This window comes from Anguilla rostrata, chromosome 17 (genome assembly GCF_018555375.3).
Source record: "Anguilla rostrata isolate EN2019 chromosome 17, ASM1855537v3, whole genome shotgun sequence".
NCBI classification, from domain to species: Eukaryota; Metazoa; Chordata; class Actinopteri; order Anguilliformes; family Anguillidae; genus Anguilla; species Anguilla rostrata.
The window spans coordinates 21,987,168-22,006,309 of NC_057949.1; the positions used below are offsets into that span (position 1 = coordinate 21,987,168).

General features: G+C 45.5%; 2 protein-coding genes across 5 annotated transcripts in view; both read left to right on the top strand.

The window, feature by feature from the left end:
• Positions 1-589: 589 nt before the first annotated feature.
• LOC135244185 (COP9 signalosome complex subunit 3) lies at positions 590-10,354 on the top strand. The gene is made up of 12 exons (XM_064316449.1): positions 590-762; positions 1,696-1,825; positions 2,637-2,749; positions 2,840-2,889; positions 3,090-3,182; positions 3,660-3,839; positions 4,629-4,769; positions 5,903-6,076; positions 7,059-7,145; positions 7,550-7,663; positions 9,078-9,158; positions 10,053-10,354. Exons 1-12 carry the CDS (start codon positions 708-710, stop codon positions 10,104-10,106), a joined length of 1,272 nt encoding a protein of 423 aa, XP_064172519.1. The 5' UTR covers positions 590-707; the 3' UTR covers positions 10,107-10,354.
• A 141-nt stretch (positions 10,355-10,495) lies between these two features.
• The window catches only part of LOC135244184 (ubiquitin carboxyl-terminal hydrolase 22-like), a 34,308-nt gene continuing 25,661 nt past the window's right edge, over positions 10,496-19,142 (top strand). For 2 of the 4 annotated variants that reach the window (XM_064316444.1, XM_064316446.1), the window contains exons 1-2: positions 10,496-11,921; positions 14,060-14,092. In XM_064316444.1, coding sequence (XP_064172514.1) covers positions 11,802-11,921; positions 14,060-14,092 — 153 coding nt within the window. In that variant the 5' untranslated portion in view covers positions 10,496-11,801. The remainder of the gene's footprint in view (positions 11,922-14,059; positions 14,093-19,142) is intronic. The other 2 variants (XM_064316445.1, XM_064316448.1) reach the window with 1 other exon arrangement.

The following is a 19,142-nucleotide window of genomic DNA, read 5'->3' on the forward strand; positions in this document are numbered from 1 at the left end:
TTTTGACTGCGGGTTGCGATTAAACATGAGACGAATTGGAGGCTTGTCCCATTCTTCCAAATGAATGAGTTGCAAATAGCCGGGACATCAGTTAAATATTTAACGATCGATTTCCCGATTAATAATTTTTTTCCCCCAGATCTTTACTTATTTCTGTTTAATCCTCCCACATTTCTTGTTCAGCGTTTTTAAAAAAATAAAAATTAGTTATAAAGTGCGGATCCATATTTGGATCATTAAACAGACCTAAAGTGAATACAGTTTAGTTTTGTTTTAAATTTACAATGCAATTTATGTAGGCTATTTTAATATGGCTATTTTATTGATGGGAAACTATACATTTGTCAACAGCAACCAATAGGATCGAGCAGATTTACTTAAAGACATATGCAGTATCATGTGTATTGAAAATAATGAAGTGGTCCCCTACAAAAAAGAGAAAAAAAGAAAATAAATGTTCTATGAAAAAGTCTGATATTCTGAAAAAGTACGTTTCTGTGTAGCTGAAGCTATGTGGACATTATAGGGTTAAAAAGCAGTCCGTTCCTGTCATAAAATCTCGTCGGATGCAGCGCGTACATAAGGAAATCTCACGATACTTTCAGTCAGTGGCGGCTGTCTGGCCCCCTCACTCAACTCCGGACTTGTATCTGACATTTGAATGAAAGCAGTCTGAAAAACTACGAACTCACACAACATAAGAAAGGATGGCGTCGGCTTTGGAGCAGTTCGTGAACAATGTACGGCAACTCTCCGCCCAAGGTGTGTACTAGCTGAACGCAGCGGCTTTTTGATCGATTTGAACTGCTAGCTAACAAGATTAGCAACCGGATGCTAATGCTAAATTAAACGCCCCGGTTCTTGGCAGCATTTTTGTTATGTCATGTAAACAAACCCTTGCCTTACCATTGCAGGTCCTACTGTGTTCAGAGTTAATATTAGAGAGCCACGTTATTTAATCATGCTGTACATATGTTGTGTTTGCAGAACTAGCACGGAATTGACATCTGGCAAGATAATTGACTTTTGTTTTCTTCCAGAAAATATTTCTGGGGGAATGTCGGCTTGTCGGTAATCCCACCCCCCATCTTCCTCTGATTGGCTAAAGCTTTTCAAGAACAAGTGTTACTAGCTAATACGCCTGTCAATCTAGTTTAGTCGGCTACAAAATTTCGGTTACACTTCCTGTGAAAATGGAAAATGTGCAGCCAGGCCTTGACAGTGGCTAATGTTTACCTGCTGGTAGCTTGACATACAAGTCCTGGCCTCTAACTGGTCAGGTATAGGCCAAAAGTGAACCACAAAGCGAGTCATGTAGTGTACAATGATTGACCCGTACCTCATTCGTGTTTTAATATTAAAAACGGTAATGCAGATAGCCAACTTTTCGCTAAAATGCTAGCGTATGGTAGCTCTGGTTATCGATGCTAACAACCCTAAGTTAAGTGAATCATGTCGATAGTCTAGGAAATACAAATTTTGAATTATTCATCGGAAAAATCAGGTCGAATAATCTATGAAAGTCTAAGCTTAACCATGTATAACATATCGACAAAATCAGCATTCCTTAACCATGGGTGTTTAACGTGTCTCATACTCTCAATAGTGGAACATACCATAGCTCAGTGGGCAGGCTAGTAATTCTGCTTTGTAAATCTGGCCTTTTTGAACTGTGTGTCTGTCCCCTGGTCTCAGGTCAAATGACTCAGCTCTGTGAGCTCATAAACAAGAGCGGAGAGCTGCTGGCCAAGAACCTGTCTCACCTGGACACCGTGCTGGGGGCCTTGGATGTGCAGGAGCACTCCCTGGGGGTTCTGGCTGTGCTGTAAGTCTGCCCCAATCGGTTGGGCTCTGGGAGGCTCTGCTAAATGGCTAACTCTTTAAGTAAAGTTTATCAGAGAGTATTGGGAGGCTGCCCCAAAAATTGCATGAAAACACTCAAAAAATGTGGCTGGCCTTTTGTTGCATATGCATGTGGTACTAGACCTCCTCAGTGAAGACAGTGTATTGCATTTTACGCATATCCAGAGTGACTCACACAGTGAAACATTTTAAATACTGTACATTTGTACGGCGAGATATTTTACCAAAGCAGTTCAGGTTCTGTGCCTTGCTGTAGGGTACAAGCGCAACTCCACAGCTCTGAATTGAGCCCAAAACCTTTGAGTTACCACCCCTATTCCCTATCAGTATACAGTACTGCCACCCCAAAAGTGTTTTCCAGTATCAGAGTTGTCTAAATTTGTCTGTCTCGTAATCCTTTGACACTATGAACCTGGCCAGTTTGACTGTAAATTGAAGTCTGCCTGACTTCTGCGGACATGTCTTGCTAATAGGGCGGTGGTGAGTTACGACGTCCTCCATGTGGGGCTCCAATTGGAGACGGTGATACGACTGGATCTATAGCATGGCCATGTTTAACGTACACCAGTCAGAGTTGAGAGAACCAGTCACTGTAAACCGTAACTGCTTTCTTTGCACTCTAAAAATTCATCGCGCTTTCCAGCCATTCTGCGGGGTAGTGTGTGTGGCTAAGACTTGCGTCACTAATTTAGCTTGAAGAATTATGCTCTGGAGAATGTTTCCCAAGCAGGACCTGTATTTTTTTAAACCGTCTTATCTTCACCTGTGCACAGGTTTGTGAAGTTTTCCATGCCAAACATCCCAGACTTTGAAACCCTGTTTTCCCAAGTCCAGCTGTTCATCAGCACCTGCAACGGAGAGCACATCCGATATGCAACAGACACCTGTGAGTACCGTGGTTCGGCTTCCTGTGAGTGTGAACTCTCACCAGGCGGAGAAACGCGCTCTAAACGTCTCTCTCTTTCTGTGATTACAGTCGCTGGCCTTTGCCATCAGCTGACGAACGCCCTGGTAGAACGAAAACAGGCAAGAGATCCCTTCGTCCTGGTTCATTATTCTTTATGGGCCACTGCAAGCAGCCCTGATTTATCTATCTATCTGCTCAAACAGATCATTGTGTGGCAATCATTGTGTGTGTGTGTGTGTGTGTGTGTGTGTGAGAGAGTGTGAGAGTGTGTGAGAGAGTGAGAGAGAGACTAACTCTTGGTATATCTCTTTTGTTACAGCCGTTAAGAGGGGTTGGTATCCTAAAACAGGCAATGGACAAAATGCAGATGAATTCAAACCAGCTTACCTCAATTCATGCAGACCTGTGTCAGGTAAACAAACCAGGAAAGCTGTCCTCATGGAGCAGGTCACTGAATATTTGTTCTCAGGCAGCCCTCCTTGATTGACATTTAGAATGTGTGTTTTTTTATTTTATATGTGCCTCTTTGGTCTTAATGTACCAGCCATTGACTGACAAAACTGGGGCTCATTTTTATGTTAGGAATTTCTGTTGTTTCTTCAATTCCCAAGTGATCGTAGCTCTACTCCAGTGTTGTCGCTGCCTGTAGAATTTGGGATTAGGCAAAACGAGTGCAGAAGGGAACTACATTTCTTACCACTGGGTTATGGGGTTGACCACATTGATCTTATTTAGTTCGTTTTAAAAAAAATCTTTGATTATGTAAAATGCAACTGAAGTATAAAGAACCTTTGTATGAATGAAAGTTTCGGCCTGTATCCTGGTGTAATTTGATCCGGTAGGTGATGTAAGACTGGGGTCTGAAACCTTTGTTGAAACTCGCCTACAGCTGTGCTTGTTAGCCAAGTGCTTCAAGCCCGCCCTTCCGTACCTGGAGCTGGACATGACGGACATCTGCAAGGAGAACGGGGCCTACGACGCCAAGCACTTTCTGTGTTACTACTATTACGGAGGCATGATCTACTCAGGACTGAAGAACTTTGAGAGAGCACTGTATTTTTACGAACAGGTGAAATCACTGCTCCTAAACGCATGCCTCGTGGTACTGGCGGTCACGTTGAACAGGGACGCTTTCGTGTTTTTCCCGCCAGAATCGTACCCGGGGCCGAATTCCGGCACTGTTTACGCAATGCTTGCAGTGGAATGTTTACTGGGAATATGAGGCCGTCATGTTCTCAACAGACGTAGAACGTGCTGGAACACGTTTTTGTAAACAACAAAAAGATGACTCCCCCCGCTAACACAACACGTTCTCACGGTGGTGCTGCCGTGTAGTGGGGATGTTGTAATATTTTACGTTAGCCGTGTTGTTCATTTAAGATTTACAGCTTCAGGGTATTGGAAACATTTTACCTGTAAACCCGTCAATCAATCGCCACCTTTTGTATGTGTGATGACTCAACAAGTGTCAAAAGGTCTGTTGAATTTGCCAAACCAAACCAGTGGCATTACCACTTTCATTTTAAAGCAAAACAAGGACGCTGTGTACTTTTGCGAGGAGCAGTTGTGTTTATGAGCTGCATTCCGCGCACAGTTTTTAATCCTGGAGCCAGGTTCATTTAGAGACATCTCACCACCCATTGAAACGATTTCCCTGCCCTGTGAATTGAGCGGCTTTTGGCGTACGGTGTTTGCGCAATCGGGTATTTTTGAAATTGATGAAAAGCCCTGAGGCTGCGAACACACACACTTTTTTTTAGTAAACGGTTTGCGTGTGGTTTTCGTTTGTCGGTATGCTCTCGGTGTGCTAGCCCGTGACGCCCCCCCCCCTCCCCGCCCCCCTCCTTTTTCCCGCCAGGCCATCACCACTCCCGCCATGGTCGTCAGCCACATCATGCTGGAGGCCTACAAGAAGTACATCCTGGTCTCCCTGATCCTGCACGGCAAAGTGCAGCCGCTCCCCAAGTACACCTCCCAGATAGTGGGGCGCTTCATAAAGGTGAGGCCGTTGCTATGGAAGCCGAAATGCGTCCGTTTGACGACGTCATGCAGGGAAGCTGATTGTAATGGTGCAGTCTCTGTTTCGGCCATTCTGGGATTTTTTTTGTACCTTACCTGCACATTCTGTTTCTGTTTCTTAGATATTCAAATGCTTAAAAAAAATTTAATTAAAAATTTTTTTTTTAAAGTCTTATTAACAAATTGATTAAAAACATTTTTGTAACCAGGACCCACCCCCTCCTGCAGACACAATGTTTTTTCGTTTTGATGTATGAATCTTTGATTAATCACAGCTTACCTTTGCTGCCTGTGGCATTGTACCCACACAGTTGCGTGTAGGTAGTAATGAAATGTGAGTATCACACGCACTGTGAGCAGAGATGGAGTACTGCCTACACGCGCTTATATCTGAAGTATGCTGAGTGTCTGTCAGTTGTTCTCAATCCATTTGTTTTCCTGTCAGTGCAAAAAAACAAGAATTACCCTGATAGTCATCTGATTTATGCTTTCTTTCTTGTTCTTCTGTACTGACAGCATAATAATGTGTAAATTGCAGTACGTAATTATGGAAACTGGCCTCCGGGCCTTATGTTGACAGCCACTCGTCTTAAGCCATTCGCTGGTCTCCCCTGTCACAAGAAAGGTCCCGGGTATTGCAGAGATGGGGACACATGATTGGAACAGGGTTGCCTCATTTCTGTGAGCCGGCCAATCAAATCAAGTTTTCAAATGGTAGAGTTGAAGAAACCCGCGTAACGCCGTTAATGTGGGCCAGATAACGCCGGACAGTTATCCTTTAATGCGTGAAACGTGGGTGACAGGATCCAGTCATGGAGTGCTGTGGTCCCTGCTGAGTTTCAGTGTTTTACAGCACTGCTGATTTAAGTCACTGATTGGCCAAAGAATCCTCACAACTGAGGCTGCTGGGTGGCTCATTCAGGTAAGGCACCTCACTGTTGTGCAAGGATGAGTTCCATGGTCTTGAACTGAATCCAGAGTATAAGTATTGAATCCAGGTTATGGGAGGGTTCCACATGGGAGGAAACCACAAAGTTCAGTAGGAATGCTGCTGTTCTCGTTTTTTTACGTTTTTTGAAAAAAAACCTTTGTTTTTTTTAAACGTGTCCCCAGCCGCTGAGCAACGCCTACCACGAGCTGGCGCAGGTGTACGCCAGCAACAACCCGGGGGAGCTGCGCAGCGTGGTGAGCAAGCACGGCGACGCCTTCTCCCGCGACAGCAACACGGGCCTGGTCAAGCAGTGCGTCTCCTCCCTCTACAAGAAGAACATCCAGCGGCTAACCAAGGTCAGGATCCATCCACGGTTCCCTCCGTCTGTCTTCACCCCGTACTTACCGACCAGACCCCCTCTGCCCGGCGACCTCGGGGGCATCTGGCCACGCCCTCCCCGATTGGTCGCTCGTCTCGGTCACCGTGGCCCCCGTACTGGCCCTACAGGGGTGGAGGTCAGGACAGCAGAACTATTGGCCGTCTTGTTCCTGTTAATCTTTTCCTCTCGGCCATTCTCTGACATGGAACGACTTCTAGAGTCCCTGACTAGGCACTGCCGCCACATGGGAACATAAAGATATGGATGCTGTAACTGCATAAATGGTGGAAATGAGCGGTGCAAAAAAAAAAAAAAACATTACAGTCACTTAGCAGATGCTCATAGAAAAGTCCGACTTATGAAAGTAGAGAACATCAGGGTTACTCTCAGGAATACACAAGTGCATTATCACCATGCAGGCACAGAGGATTATAAAGGCCCTTTTATAATCAAGTGATCTGATGAACCAGACAAACCTACTAAAAAATTAGCATTGTAAACAAACGGAAAATGCCACATAATTAGTTTGCCATTTACATCCGTTCATTTTCCTTGAGAAGCGTGTTAGCTGGCAAGCTAAATATTTTAGCAATTAACTTCTATATTGCCAGCTCTTTACCACCAGCTTTTGTGCTAGAGCTATTTATGTGACCACAGGTTGTCTATGTATTGCTATTAAAGCTGCAGAATTCACAGAATTAGCTAGCATCTTGATAGTTTTATTGTTCTTTTTTTGGGAGGGGGGGGTAGGCAGGGGTGATTTTTGGGTTTGTAAATATGCAATATATGTAATAGGTAATATATATGAGGTAGGTTTTAAGGTAATTGTAGGACGCGTTTGTGTTTCAATTAAGGAACATCAGAAGTCAAAGTCTCTCTCTCTCTCTCTCTCTCTCATTGTCTCTCTCTCTTCTCTATCTCTCCCTCCCTCTCTCCCTGTTGTTGTCTCCGCTTGGCAGACGTTTCTCACGCTCTCCTTACAAGACATGGCGAACAGGGTGCAGCTCTCCAGTGCGCAAGAGGCAGAGAAATACGTTCTGCACATGGTGAGAGAATAACAGCCTGCTTGCGGTTACAGCTACACCTATAGATTATATACTGTAGGATGACACTCTAGACACTCAGTCACCTGTCTGGGCATTTAACACATACTCCCAGTCCACTTAAGCAGTATACATTTTTACATACTGTCCATTTATACAACAGTATATTTACTGAAGCAGTTTGGGTTAAGTACCTTGCTCAACGGGACAATGCTCACACACCACCTGCGAATCAAACCTGCAACCTCTGGGTTACACACCCGGTTCCCGAACTATTTTATGAAACAAAGTAAAGTCCGTTTGTGTCTAAATCAAGTGGATAGCCCAAGGTGCTGTATCGGTCATGCATGGAGAATGATGCCTAAAAAGAACTGATTCTGAACCGAAAGTTCTCTCTGTGTTTGCAGATAGAGAATGGTGAGATCTACGCCAGTATCAACCAGAAAGACGGCATGGTCAGTTTCCACGACAACCCAGAGAAATACAACAACCCTGCGATGCTCCACAAAATTGACCAAGAGGTAGGACGTATGTTCTGGACATTTGGATACGGGGCCCTCTTTGTATGTATAATAATGTTCACTAATGCAGAAAAATTTTAATGTGCACATTTTCTGCGTCACAGATGTCCTCTGGGTGGCAGGTTCCCTAAAAAAACGCTCAGTACATTTTATCCAACCTGGCTTAATGTGGTTTCCATTAAAAATCACATGAACTCTGCATGACTGTGAGTTTCATTAAAGGAAAAAACACTGGCTCCATTATACAAACTTTCTACATTATATCAGTCCTGCATTAGCCTGGATTCCATTGAACAAACAGGCTACATTATAAGAATCCTGCATTAGTCTGGGTTCTGCTAAACCGGAAACAGGCTTGCTGTGTTGTTGCAACCCTGCATCACAGAAGGTTCGGAGTAGGGGAATGTTCTACGGCTCAAATGTGGCTCTTTTTGCTGAAAACATTAAGGTTTTGACATAAGAACACCGATTTTTGTATTGTGTGCCATGGACACAAAATGGCATATGCACTATGACCAAGGCTGCAGACTTGTCTCACACACACAAACAGCTGGTGCAGTTGGTACCTAGAGGGGTGGGCGTGTTTCACATCCCGCTCAAATCCGGTCCCTACCCACCTTCTGTCCCAGACCCCAGGCCACCAACACGTGAAACCCAGTGCCACTTACCCGTAGTGCTCTCTGCAGTGTTCTGCTATGTTCTTTCTCCTCGTGCTGGAATACTGTCTTTGAGAGCAGTAACAGCCGTATTCACAACGACCTTCGGTTTATGGCCTGACCTTGAGGGACTGCAGTATGAAACCAGAGAAAGCATTAGCAAAACACTGTAAATGAGACAAAGGGGCGGGTCTTAGGACAGTCTCTAAAGAACACAGCATGGAAAAATCTACAATGTTTAATAGAAATAAGTGGCAGAGGAAACGGACGGCAGAGTGCTTCTGAAAGCGGATGCATTATTCACAAAGCTGATGTTGATTAGAATAATAATGAACATTCTAATTTAATCCTGGCTACTGCTGATTTGAGTATTAGTGTAATTTCTAGTGATTCATATAAAAGATAAGGCTACGGTAATTTAACTGTTCAAATCGGTGAAGGATTAGTTTTTAATGGTGTATTTTCATGTCACTTTAAAAGTTCACCAACAGACTCAGGACAGTTCAGAGCCCTAATAACCACCAATCCCGATGTGCTTGTATGAGAGGCTCTACTGTGTATGTACTCTGCATTACAGAAATGTCCTGTGCCACATGAATGAAATGGTGTTCCTTTGTTAAAAGTTTGCGGTGCACTCCCCAGCATACATTACTAATTAACAATGTTTTTGTTTTTCCCCCATAGCAAAGTCCCAGTGTCAGCTACCCAGTATGCTGGCAGACTGCTGTGTGACCCTGTGTGCTTTCTCTCCTCCGCAGATGCTGAAATGTATAGAACTAGACGAAAAGCTAAAGTCCATGGATCAGGAGATCACAGTAAATCCACAGTTTGTACAGAAGGTATGCTCTGACCCTTACACTTGGGAGTGGCCAGTCATGTTGGTTAGCACTCACGGCTGCAGCCTCTGCTCTCGATTTGGGAGAAAGCAGACAGGCGTGCGCTGCCGTCGGAAGCGTGTGATGTCAGCGCTGGCGGGGTCCAGATTTGATTGGTCCGTCAGACCCGTCCACGCTGTCGAACAGCGTTAGCGGCGCGAGCCGGCCGGCAGCTCGGAGAATTAAATCTGTAATGGCCTCATGTCACCCTGCTACTCGGCACACTGGCCAGAGAGGAGACCGGTGAACCTCTGTCCCCGGCCTCGTGGGCCCTGGAGGGCTACAGTGTGTGCAGGTCTGCAGTGTCTTTCTGCACTTAATCAATCCTCTAAAGCAGTAGCTTGCTGTTAGCATACCTTTTTACTTGGTTACTTTTGGCCAATGTAATGGTTGCTGATTTTAGTGAAAAGAAAACCCGTCAGACCCTGTGGCTCTCCAAATACCAAAAACCCCTGATGTTATGTAGTTTTAGTATGTACTTCAGCAGCATTAACTGAGCTTTCTTGAAGTGAGATTAATCTAGCAAAAAATAGTGTTATTGGAGCGTACTTTATGCCAAGCAGACCCGTCTGACTTCATTCTGAAGGTCTGTATGTTGGAGTATGTTTATTTGTCTTTATTTCTAACGGTAATTGTGTCCTGTTTTTTGACAAGTCTGCAAAGACAAGGGCCATGGGAAATGAATCTGGGTATAAAAATCTATAAAGCCAGGTTACTGATTTGACCAATTAAGCCGAGGGTAATTGGTTGGAACTGAAAAACTGCTCGCAGCAGATCCTCTGGGAAATTTGGTCGCGCAGTACCGAGGTAAACTGTGACGGAGAGGAGTAATGCGTCTTCTTAAACTGTGCCTTTCAGAGCATGGGATCGCAGGACGATGACGTAGGAAGCAAGACGTCGAGTTACTCCTGAAGCCCCTGGGAAATATCGAGCCTCAAGTCAGGCTCTCTTTGGAAGATGTTTTTTTTAAAGGAGGAAAAAAAAAAAAAAAAGCCTGGACATTGTTCAAGAAAATCTGAGTGTGTGAACTAATTTATTGCTTTCACACAATGCCTGGAGGAAACTAAACAAAAAAGGAAAAAAAAAAACTTGTTTTATTTATCAATGTTCAGATGGAAGAGCCGTTTGCTGCATTAACAGAAATAAAAGGAAAAACTGGACTTTGTTCACAATAAGTAAATAAGTGATTTTTTTTGCGTTTTATTTTATTATATGGCATTTGAATAATTAGTTGGTAATTCGTGCACTACAGACCTATTTCTTTATAGAATTAAGGAATGTTCAATGTAGTGCAATGTTGCAATGTAGTGTCCAACCACAAGGTGTCACACTCCATTTACAAATTGTCTGATGATTTTTGTAAACGCAACACGTGTATTTTTGTGCTGGTACAATTGGGCTTGATCGATTTGATTGAAAATTCTGGTGATGGTAGGAACAATAACGCTAATATTCGCTGATTTATTGAATGTATATTTCTTCAGTGGAGACTGAGGGGAATGCGGCATTCAGCGTTAAATTGCTATCAGATTACCAAATGTATTTGGTTTTATTTACGCTTTAGGCTGTGTCTTATAAGTTTTTATTTTTATTTGACTTGTGGCATGACCTTAGCGATTTGGACCTGAACTGGAGAATAGCTCAACTAACGCAAATTGTGCTACTACAGACATTGTAAAGTCTAGCTGTATGTGGCTACGAGGCGTTTTTCTGGCATTCTTTGGCGAGCCAGTCTGTCTCAAAATGTGACAATTTGGCACGCCCAGTGACATTGTTTTTGAAAGACCGGCGTTTGAAGCGTCTTTCGTTCGGATAATTAGAAAACACAGCTAGAATCGGAAGTGACGCAGGGCAGTGCAGCACTTCAGAGCTCAATGGAATACAAACAAGCTGTGCCCCGCCTCTGTTTATTAAAGGATATTCACCAGGTTCTGTGCATGCTGCTAATCGGAAGTGTTTCCCTTTACTTATTCGTGATCTCACCTAGAAAGGCAAATTGTGGTTTCAGGAAAGGGGCAAAGATACTGGAGGGTTTCTTTTTGTTTTTGATTGACACCACCAGCTCGCGCTCTCTAACCAGCCAATTGGAGTTTTCGTGCGGCTGGAAACGCCTACTAAAGGCGAGCTGCGTTTCAATACACCAATCGGAACCCTGTTTTAGCAGACCGGGAGGGGGCGTGAGTTCTACAGGAAACGACACCTACCCCCGCCAATAGAGGGCGAAACTCTCCTCTGGTGACCAATCACTGCGAGGCATTGGGCGGGCTCCACAAAGCTCGCCGTGTTCTGTTGAATTCTATTGCCGACCATTAAAAAAAATAATAATCGGGAGAGTGGAAGTAGAAGAACCAGGGGTAACGCGACAGACATACAGACAGGGCTGTATTTAAAGGGACCGGTGGCTATTCTCAACAAGAAAACGAAACATCAGTAATTTGATGGTCTTTATTACTGACCCTTGGATTTTGGTTTGGCTGTCTCATTTTAAATCCGGACCGTTTCTGTGCGGCTGGCTAGCTGACTGGCTAGCTACATTCATTTTCTCTCGGACACGTTTCATCGTTTAAAAACACTACATAGCGGGCTAAATTGAATGTTGTTTCTGTCATGAGTCCGGCCGGCTGCGCTCATGTGAACGGTTTTAAGGTGGAGAACTGGAAGCAGAATCTACGAGTCATATACCAGTGCTTTGTGTGGAGTGGGACTGCTGAAACCAGGAGACGCAAGGTAAAAAAATAAAATAAAATGCAAAAAAAGAAGATAAAACGAGCAAGAAAAAAATAGCAGGCTATAAACGAAACTCCAAACCTCAAGCAAGAAAATGGCATGCTTTCATATAGATGTAGGCGCTGTACACACGCCACTCCACACAGTTTGAAGCACATAGCACAACTCGCATAACGTTACACGCACACACCATTTGCTGGGATATCAATTTCAATCCATATAAACTGCACCAGACTGGGCAGAGCAGTGGTTATGTAGATAGTTATGTAGTGCTAGCTAAATCGAAAACCAGGTACCTACTGTATGGCCAGTGTTGAAATTGATGGCTCTACAATGGGTATCTAGTTTGTAGCATCTCAGCAAGTGAGTTAGCAACGTATTTATAATTCAAAACATGGTTCCAAACAACAGCCGAGTATGTACATAACAAGCCATTAAACTAAAATTCGTAAACAAGCCATTAGTTGCAAACCCTGGTATCACCAGCATGACAAGATACAGCTCTTTCAAGTGTCTTTTTGGATGTTTAGCTTGCTCACTAGGCAAATTAGCTTTGTTACTTGTACTGTGAACAGTTAGCTGGCTAACCATGGAAAACAGCAGTGTTTTAACTAAGGCAACATCAACACCTTCGACGGAGCGAAGAAACAAATCAGGCAGCCAGTGAGTTTGGTAATGTGGCTAATCTTGGCTAGTTATAAAACTGCAGTTGGTGGCAGCTAAGCAATATCTGCAACGAAAATGCATGCTGTAAGCTAGCGTACTCGAGGTAACAAACAACCATTTGTATAGTACAGGCAACAACCTCAGCTAGCAGATGTCAGTGTCCTAGAAAGATACCCAAGTTTATGCAAAGAATGCTATCTAGCTAGCTGACTAAGGGTCTGTTAGCTAATGCTGGCTGCCGAATATTTAAGCCTTTTTTATCGCATCATATTCTCTGATCGTTGTCATACGAAGTTGATGGCTTGCATTTGGAGGGGAAAGAAAGAGAAGGACGTATTTAAAGAGCACATCGACTAGCCAACGTGCTAGTTAGCTAGCTCCACATCGGATCAATTTGAACATCCTTTCACACCCAGTGTGTTCGCCTGGCATGTTCCGTTTCCTTCTTTTCTGGCTAAAGTGACGAGGCAAGAATGGGTCTCGCTGACTAGCTAGCTACCTGGATACAAAATTGGCAAATCACCACCTTAAACACCGTTCCAGATCTAAATCCAGGAAGATGCGTGGGGGGGAAACGTTAAAACACGAAGCCGACAAGGTGTGCCTGTGCAGCAGATGTCTATCTAGCCAGTTTCCCTCCCGCACGCCTGTATTGTTCAGAGAGAAACACGCAAAGCCACCCCCTCTGTCCCTCCATCCCTCCACCCTACCCCTCCATTCAGTCAGAATTTTAATGTGGGGACACACGAGGGCCAGCACACTCCACTCTTCTTTTTTTTTTGTCACGCCATCTGCGCTCATCTCACCCGGCTCTATGACACAGTGCGTAGCCAGCTGTTGGCCACCTCTCACAGATGCAATATACTTCCGTAAATTCGTGGCTTTGGCATTTCACAGCGCTCAACATACATATTTATCGCTTTCGTGCAGGCTTTAAAAAATGAATCCATATATGATACACAGATATGTCACTTGAATTGTAAATTAATGGATTGTTGGAGGCACATAAGGTAATATGTGCATGACTTTCATAAGGCTCTTTGCATTTGGCTATATAGATTTCTAGGGCTTTGATTAATCTGGCACTGGCGCCAGAATACTTAAACACATGGTTAAATTGGTCAGAGCTATTGAAACTGGCGAAAATTGAGATTCACAAAAGCCAAACCTCTATGCGGATTCTCACTGTAGTTTTGTATTTCACTGAGTTTGTATATTCACCATTACCTTTATGGCCATTTAAAAACTTCTTGTGCTTTGGGGTTTAGAACTCTGGACTCAATATTAGTATGTAGTCCTGTATTTATGGTGTCTTTTCTGTATGCTGTAATGTAACTATGCATTTTTAAAAACATTTTTATGAATGACTGTAATGTATATATGTTGTTTCTGTAGACATGTTTGTTCTATCAAGGCAATCGCAGCATGGCTTACATATGTCATACATTTTTATTTCGTTGTTGATATAATAGGTACTACAGAATGATGTGGGATGGACTTCATTGGTGAGTCAAAACCCCTCCTCATGCACTGACATCATTAGAGGCCTGCTTGAGATGCATAAGCCAATCAAAATGCTCTGTAACTGTCTCTAGCTTCCCCCACACGTCGTGCCAGTGACCGTACGCTAACCGAACTGCTTATGAGACCTAATGGCCCCTTGCTGAATCGCTAGTCTGGCTTGCCAGTAGACGGCAGGGCGAGGCAGAAAGGTGGTCTGGCCAGCGGCGAGAACGGCAGGACCCGCGCTCGTTGCGTAAGCGGTGTCCTCACACTGACGTCGCCGGTTTTTCTGGCGAGACACAGATGCACAAGACAAACAGTTCTCTTCACAAAGGTCAGATACCTGCTGTTTGTACAGCGAGGTGTCTGCTGGGCCTCGCAGTTAACCCAGGCACCTGCTTCCCTGTGGCATTCACCATCACAATTAACTTTACAGCTCCCTTCGGTAGTGTCGGTTTCCACGGTGATTAACAGGAACACTTTGCCCTGAGCTTGTAATGTGTGCAGCTCGAACAGTCAGCACTGTAACTAAGGAATTAGCACAACCTCTCCTAACCCCATCAACCTCTCAAGCAGCACTCCAAATATTATGTGTCCCAGAAATTCTCAAGCGAGCTAAATATGATCATCATAATTACAATGCTATGAATGAGGCTTAATATTAATTAGTCTTGCAACCTAACAGTTCCTACTAATGCAGTAAAGTGTTGTTGTTAATGGCTTGTCAGTTTCACAAATTACATTTTGTTTTTATAAGAGGTGCATTTGTGGCGGGGGCCAGACCCCAGGGGTGTGCTTGTCTGGGGGGCCGCAGTGTAGCTTTGCACATGGCGTGGCAGGGGGGTGCAGCAGGGCAAAGCCTAAACTTATTATTCCACCGAGCTTGTGCTGCGGACTTCGTCTCCCAAAATCCACTGCAGGGAAGGTCGCGTGGGTTCACTGTTCGAGCGTTGGCACCGGTTGCTTAGCTGCATTGGCTCAGTGAGATTTAGATATAGTGTGTGTGCTTGTGTGTGTGTGTGTGGGGTGGTTACAATTTCTGGCCCTCAGAATGTAAAACTCAGCAAGTTTTCGAGCTCTGTACGTAGCGCCAGCTTCTGCAGGGGTTGAGCTCATCCTCTTCCACAGCCAGCGAGTCTAAACGGGGCAGTCGGGGTGATGGTTCAGCTCAGGGCTGCATCGCGTAAGAAAAAAAATGCCACTAAAGTGCGTAATGGACGCTCAAATCCGGGGCCTGGAGTTCAAGTTCAACAGCCTGAGATTTTATATGTTTTATGAACCCTGGAGTGTGCTCTCAGCCCCTTCACAAAACATGTTGAATGCCTTCTAATCATATTAATGTCCTTGCTTATTTTTAGGTCGTACCTTTTTATGTTGGGGTTCTGCGAACCCTTGTATACAAGTGGGTGTCAGGTCTGCATTCTTGAATGTCACCAAACTGGGTCACAAACATGATGTTTGTAGCATGAAACAGGAAGTGGAACTGTAATTGCCAGACGGTCGCTGGTTTCTCCACAGATAACCCTATAAGTGTGTTAGATAACTTCGGTGTGAAACACTGATCGAATGACAGGACACACTAGGTGTCTTGTGTCGAACCAGGGCTCTAGTGTTTGGTTAAACATGTTAGTCTTAGAGTCTGACCACAGACAGAGTGTTTGACCTTGGAAAGGAATGTAAGGGGAGGTAGTGAACTTGCCGGCGTTTGATGATCGCCAACAAGCGTTGTTTTTTTCTGTTGCAGCCTGCACAAAGACAAAGACCTTGTTTGAAAAAAGAACCGATTGCAAGTTAAACCTGACCTCTGAGTTCTCTTTTAATCAGAAGTATTAATAGTAACTCAGCCTCTTTTTTTTCCTGGTAAAAATTAATTAAAGGTTAATGCACATGGGTGCTTTGAAGCTGCACAGATACGATTTGAATGAGGAGTGATGTTGGGTGATGCTCTGCTTTAACAGACGTTATGTACTGTTACATAGACATAGTATATATACTGTCTGTGCCTATACACAAAAATGTGTGTATGTGTACACACACACACACACACATGCATATTTATATTTGTGTATATATAGATATATACGTGTGCGCTCAGACACAGAAACACATGTTTGTGTGTTTTTGGGGGCTGAGCAGATTCCCATGTTACAGTGTCCCTCTCAGTCCTGGGATGAACTCGTAATAGCTGGTTTTGTATGTGGGACTGCAGAGGGGAAGCACACTGGCTTTGCCGAATACTGCCCCAGCAGTGTCGCAGAGCGTCCCATTCGGGATTCAAACCCACAACCCCGCAAAATTCAGCGCTGCCAATGAGCATGTGATATACACACTGTAATCTTAGTAACTCCATGTAATACTGTAGCCCCCCCAGTCCATCGCCGTTTGAGCCACTCCAGGTTTTGCTGGAGGCATGCCAGCCAGGACTCTTCCTTTTGGTGGATTCCCTTCAGTGCACTAGCCTGCTTCCAATTGGACCTGGAATGGATCATAGCGCTACCCATTTGAAATGTCATTTACACCTCTGGCCTTGTTACAGTGTAATCTGTTAGGATGAGGAATCACTGCCTCAAAGCATCCTTCTGAGCCCTGGCTGCCCAGTAACTGAATATCTGTTACCACGGAGACCTTGCCATTTATTTAGCCAAAAGGTATGTTCTGTGATGTCACGCCCAGCTGAAGGCAATTACACTGCCTGGCCAAAAAAAAAAAAGGTTGCACACTAATATTTCGTTGGACCGCCATTAGCTTTGATTACGGCGTGCATTCATTGTGGCATTGTTTCGACAACCTTATGCAGCGTCACAACATTTATTTCCATCCAGAATTGCATTATCTTGTATTGATGACGGGAGAGTCGAACCACTCCATATAGTCTTCTCCAGCACATCCCAAAGACTTTCAATGGGGTTAAGGTCAGGACTCTGTGGTGGCCAATTCATGTGAAAATGATTCCTCATGCTCCCAGAACCACTCTTTCACAATTTGAGCCCGATGAATCTTGGCATTGTCGTCCTGGAATATGCCCGTGCCGTCAGGGAAGAAAAAATCCATTGATGGGATAACCTGATCATTCAGTGCATTCAGGTACTCAGCTGACTTCATTTTATTGCCGCATAACGTTGCTGAGCCTAGACCTGACCAATTGAAGCAAGCCCAGATCATAACACTGCCTATAGAGGCTTGTACAGTGGGCACTGTCCAACAAAATCCAAACGGCGACTTTTTTTTTGGCCAGGCAGTGTATAAAATATACAGAATATCTGTATGGTTGTGCCATTCTGACCAGCTGTCCTGCAGTTCTCTATTCATGCATTTGCACCGAGCCAAAGCTGGAGTGTTTTCTGGGTGCAGAGACGTGGGCAAGATTTAAACGTGTTTCTGCACCTGTGACCAGGTATAAAAAACTGAAGTGAGAGAGGCTATGAATGTATCTACCGGGTCCATGGATAATTTCAGCATTAACTTTATACAGCGTTTAACTTTAGCCTGTAAGTGAATCCCAGTGATAGTTTTTCCTTCATAAACACAGATTTCCCATTTAACTTTGGAGATTGCTGAACTGTTAAGGGGAAGGGGAGGATCTTTTTAACAGGATCAAAGTTGAGGACGAATGCTGGTTGAATGCATGCTAACGTTAGAGCTGCGGTGACTGCTCTCGGGTAGCATGCTCTCAGCTCATGAAGGAACCATAGCTGCCCACCTCCCAGTCAGGTGCAGGTACTCCTGGAAGTCATCAAGGCCAGGTCACCTCCAGGAGCAAGGTGTCAGTCTGCTGCACACACAGGGTGTGAAGCCCGGCCAGGGAGCCCATTCATTAGTATGGTACTTTTTATGTAGCTGAATATTTGCTTAAACAGCTTAACAGGTTTAACAGTTTAAGTGCCCATGGCCACCGTTGGGTGAATGAAACCTCTGGGTACACGTCCTCCCTGTCCTGTCTGCCCACTGCTTCAGACAGGCCCCTGGGTACACGTCCTCCCTGCCCTCTGCTTCAGACAGGCCCCTGGGTACACGTCCTCCCACCCCTCTGCTTCAGACTGGTCCCTGGGTACACGTCCTCCCTGCCCTCTGCTTCAGACAGGCCCCTGGGTACACGTCCTCCCTGCCTTCTGCTTCAGACAGGCCCCTGGGTACACGTCCTCCCTGTCCTCTCTGCCCACTGCTTCAGACAGACCCCTGGGTACACGTCCTCTCTGCCCTCTGCTTCAGACAGGCCTCTGGGTACATGTCCTCCCTGCCCACTGCTTCAGACAGGCTCCTGGGTACACGTCCTCCGTGCCCACTGCTTCAGACCGGCCCCTGGGTACACGTCCTCCCTGCCCTCTGCTTCAGACAGGCCCCTGGGTACACGTCCTCCCTGCCCTCTGCTTCAGACAGGCCCCTGGGTACACGTCCTCCCTGTCCTCTCTGCCCACTGCTTCAGACAGACCCCTGGGTACACGTCCTCCCTGCCCTCTGCTTCAGACAGGCCCCTGGGTACACGTCCTCCGTGCCCACTGCTTCAGACAGACCCCTGGGTACACGCCCTCCCTGCCCTCTGCTTCAGACAGGCCCCTGGGTACACGTCCCCCTGCCCTCTGCTTCAGACAGGCTCCTGGGTACACGTCCTCCCTGCCCTCTGCTTCAGACAGGCTCCTGGGTACACGTCCTCCCTGCCCACTGCTTCAGACAGGCCCCTGGGTACACGTCCTCCCTGCCCTCTGCTTCAGACAGGCCCCTGGGTACACGTCCTCCCTGTCCTCTGCTTCAGACAGGCCCCTGGGTACACGTCCTCCCTGCCCTCTGCTTCAGACAGGCCCCTGGGTACACGTCCTCCCTGCCCTCTGCTTCAGACAGGCCCCTGGGTACACGTCCTCCCTGCCCTCTGCTTCAGACAGGCCCCTGGGTACACGTCCTCCCTGCCCTCTGCTTCAGACAGGCCCCTGGGTACACGTCCTCCCTGCCCTCTGCTTCAGACAGGCCCCTGGGTACACGTCCTCCGTGCCCACTGCTTCAGACAGGCCCCTGGGTACACGTCCTCCGTGCCCTCTGCTTCAGACAGGCCCCTGGGTA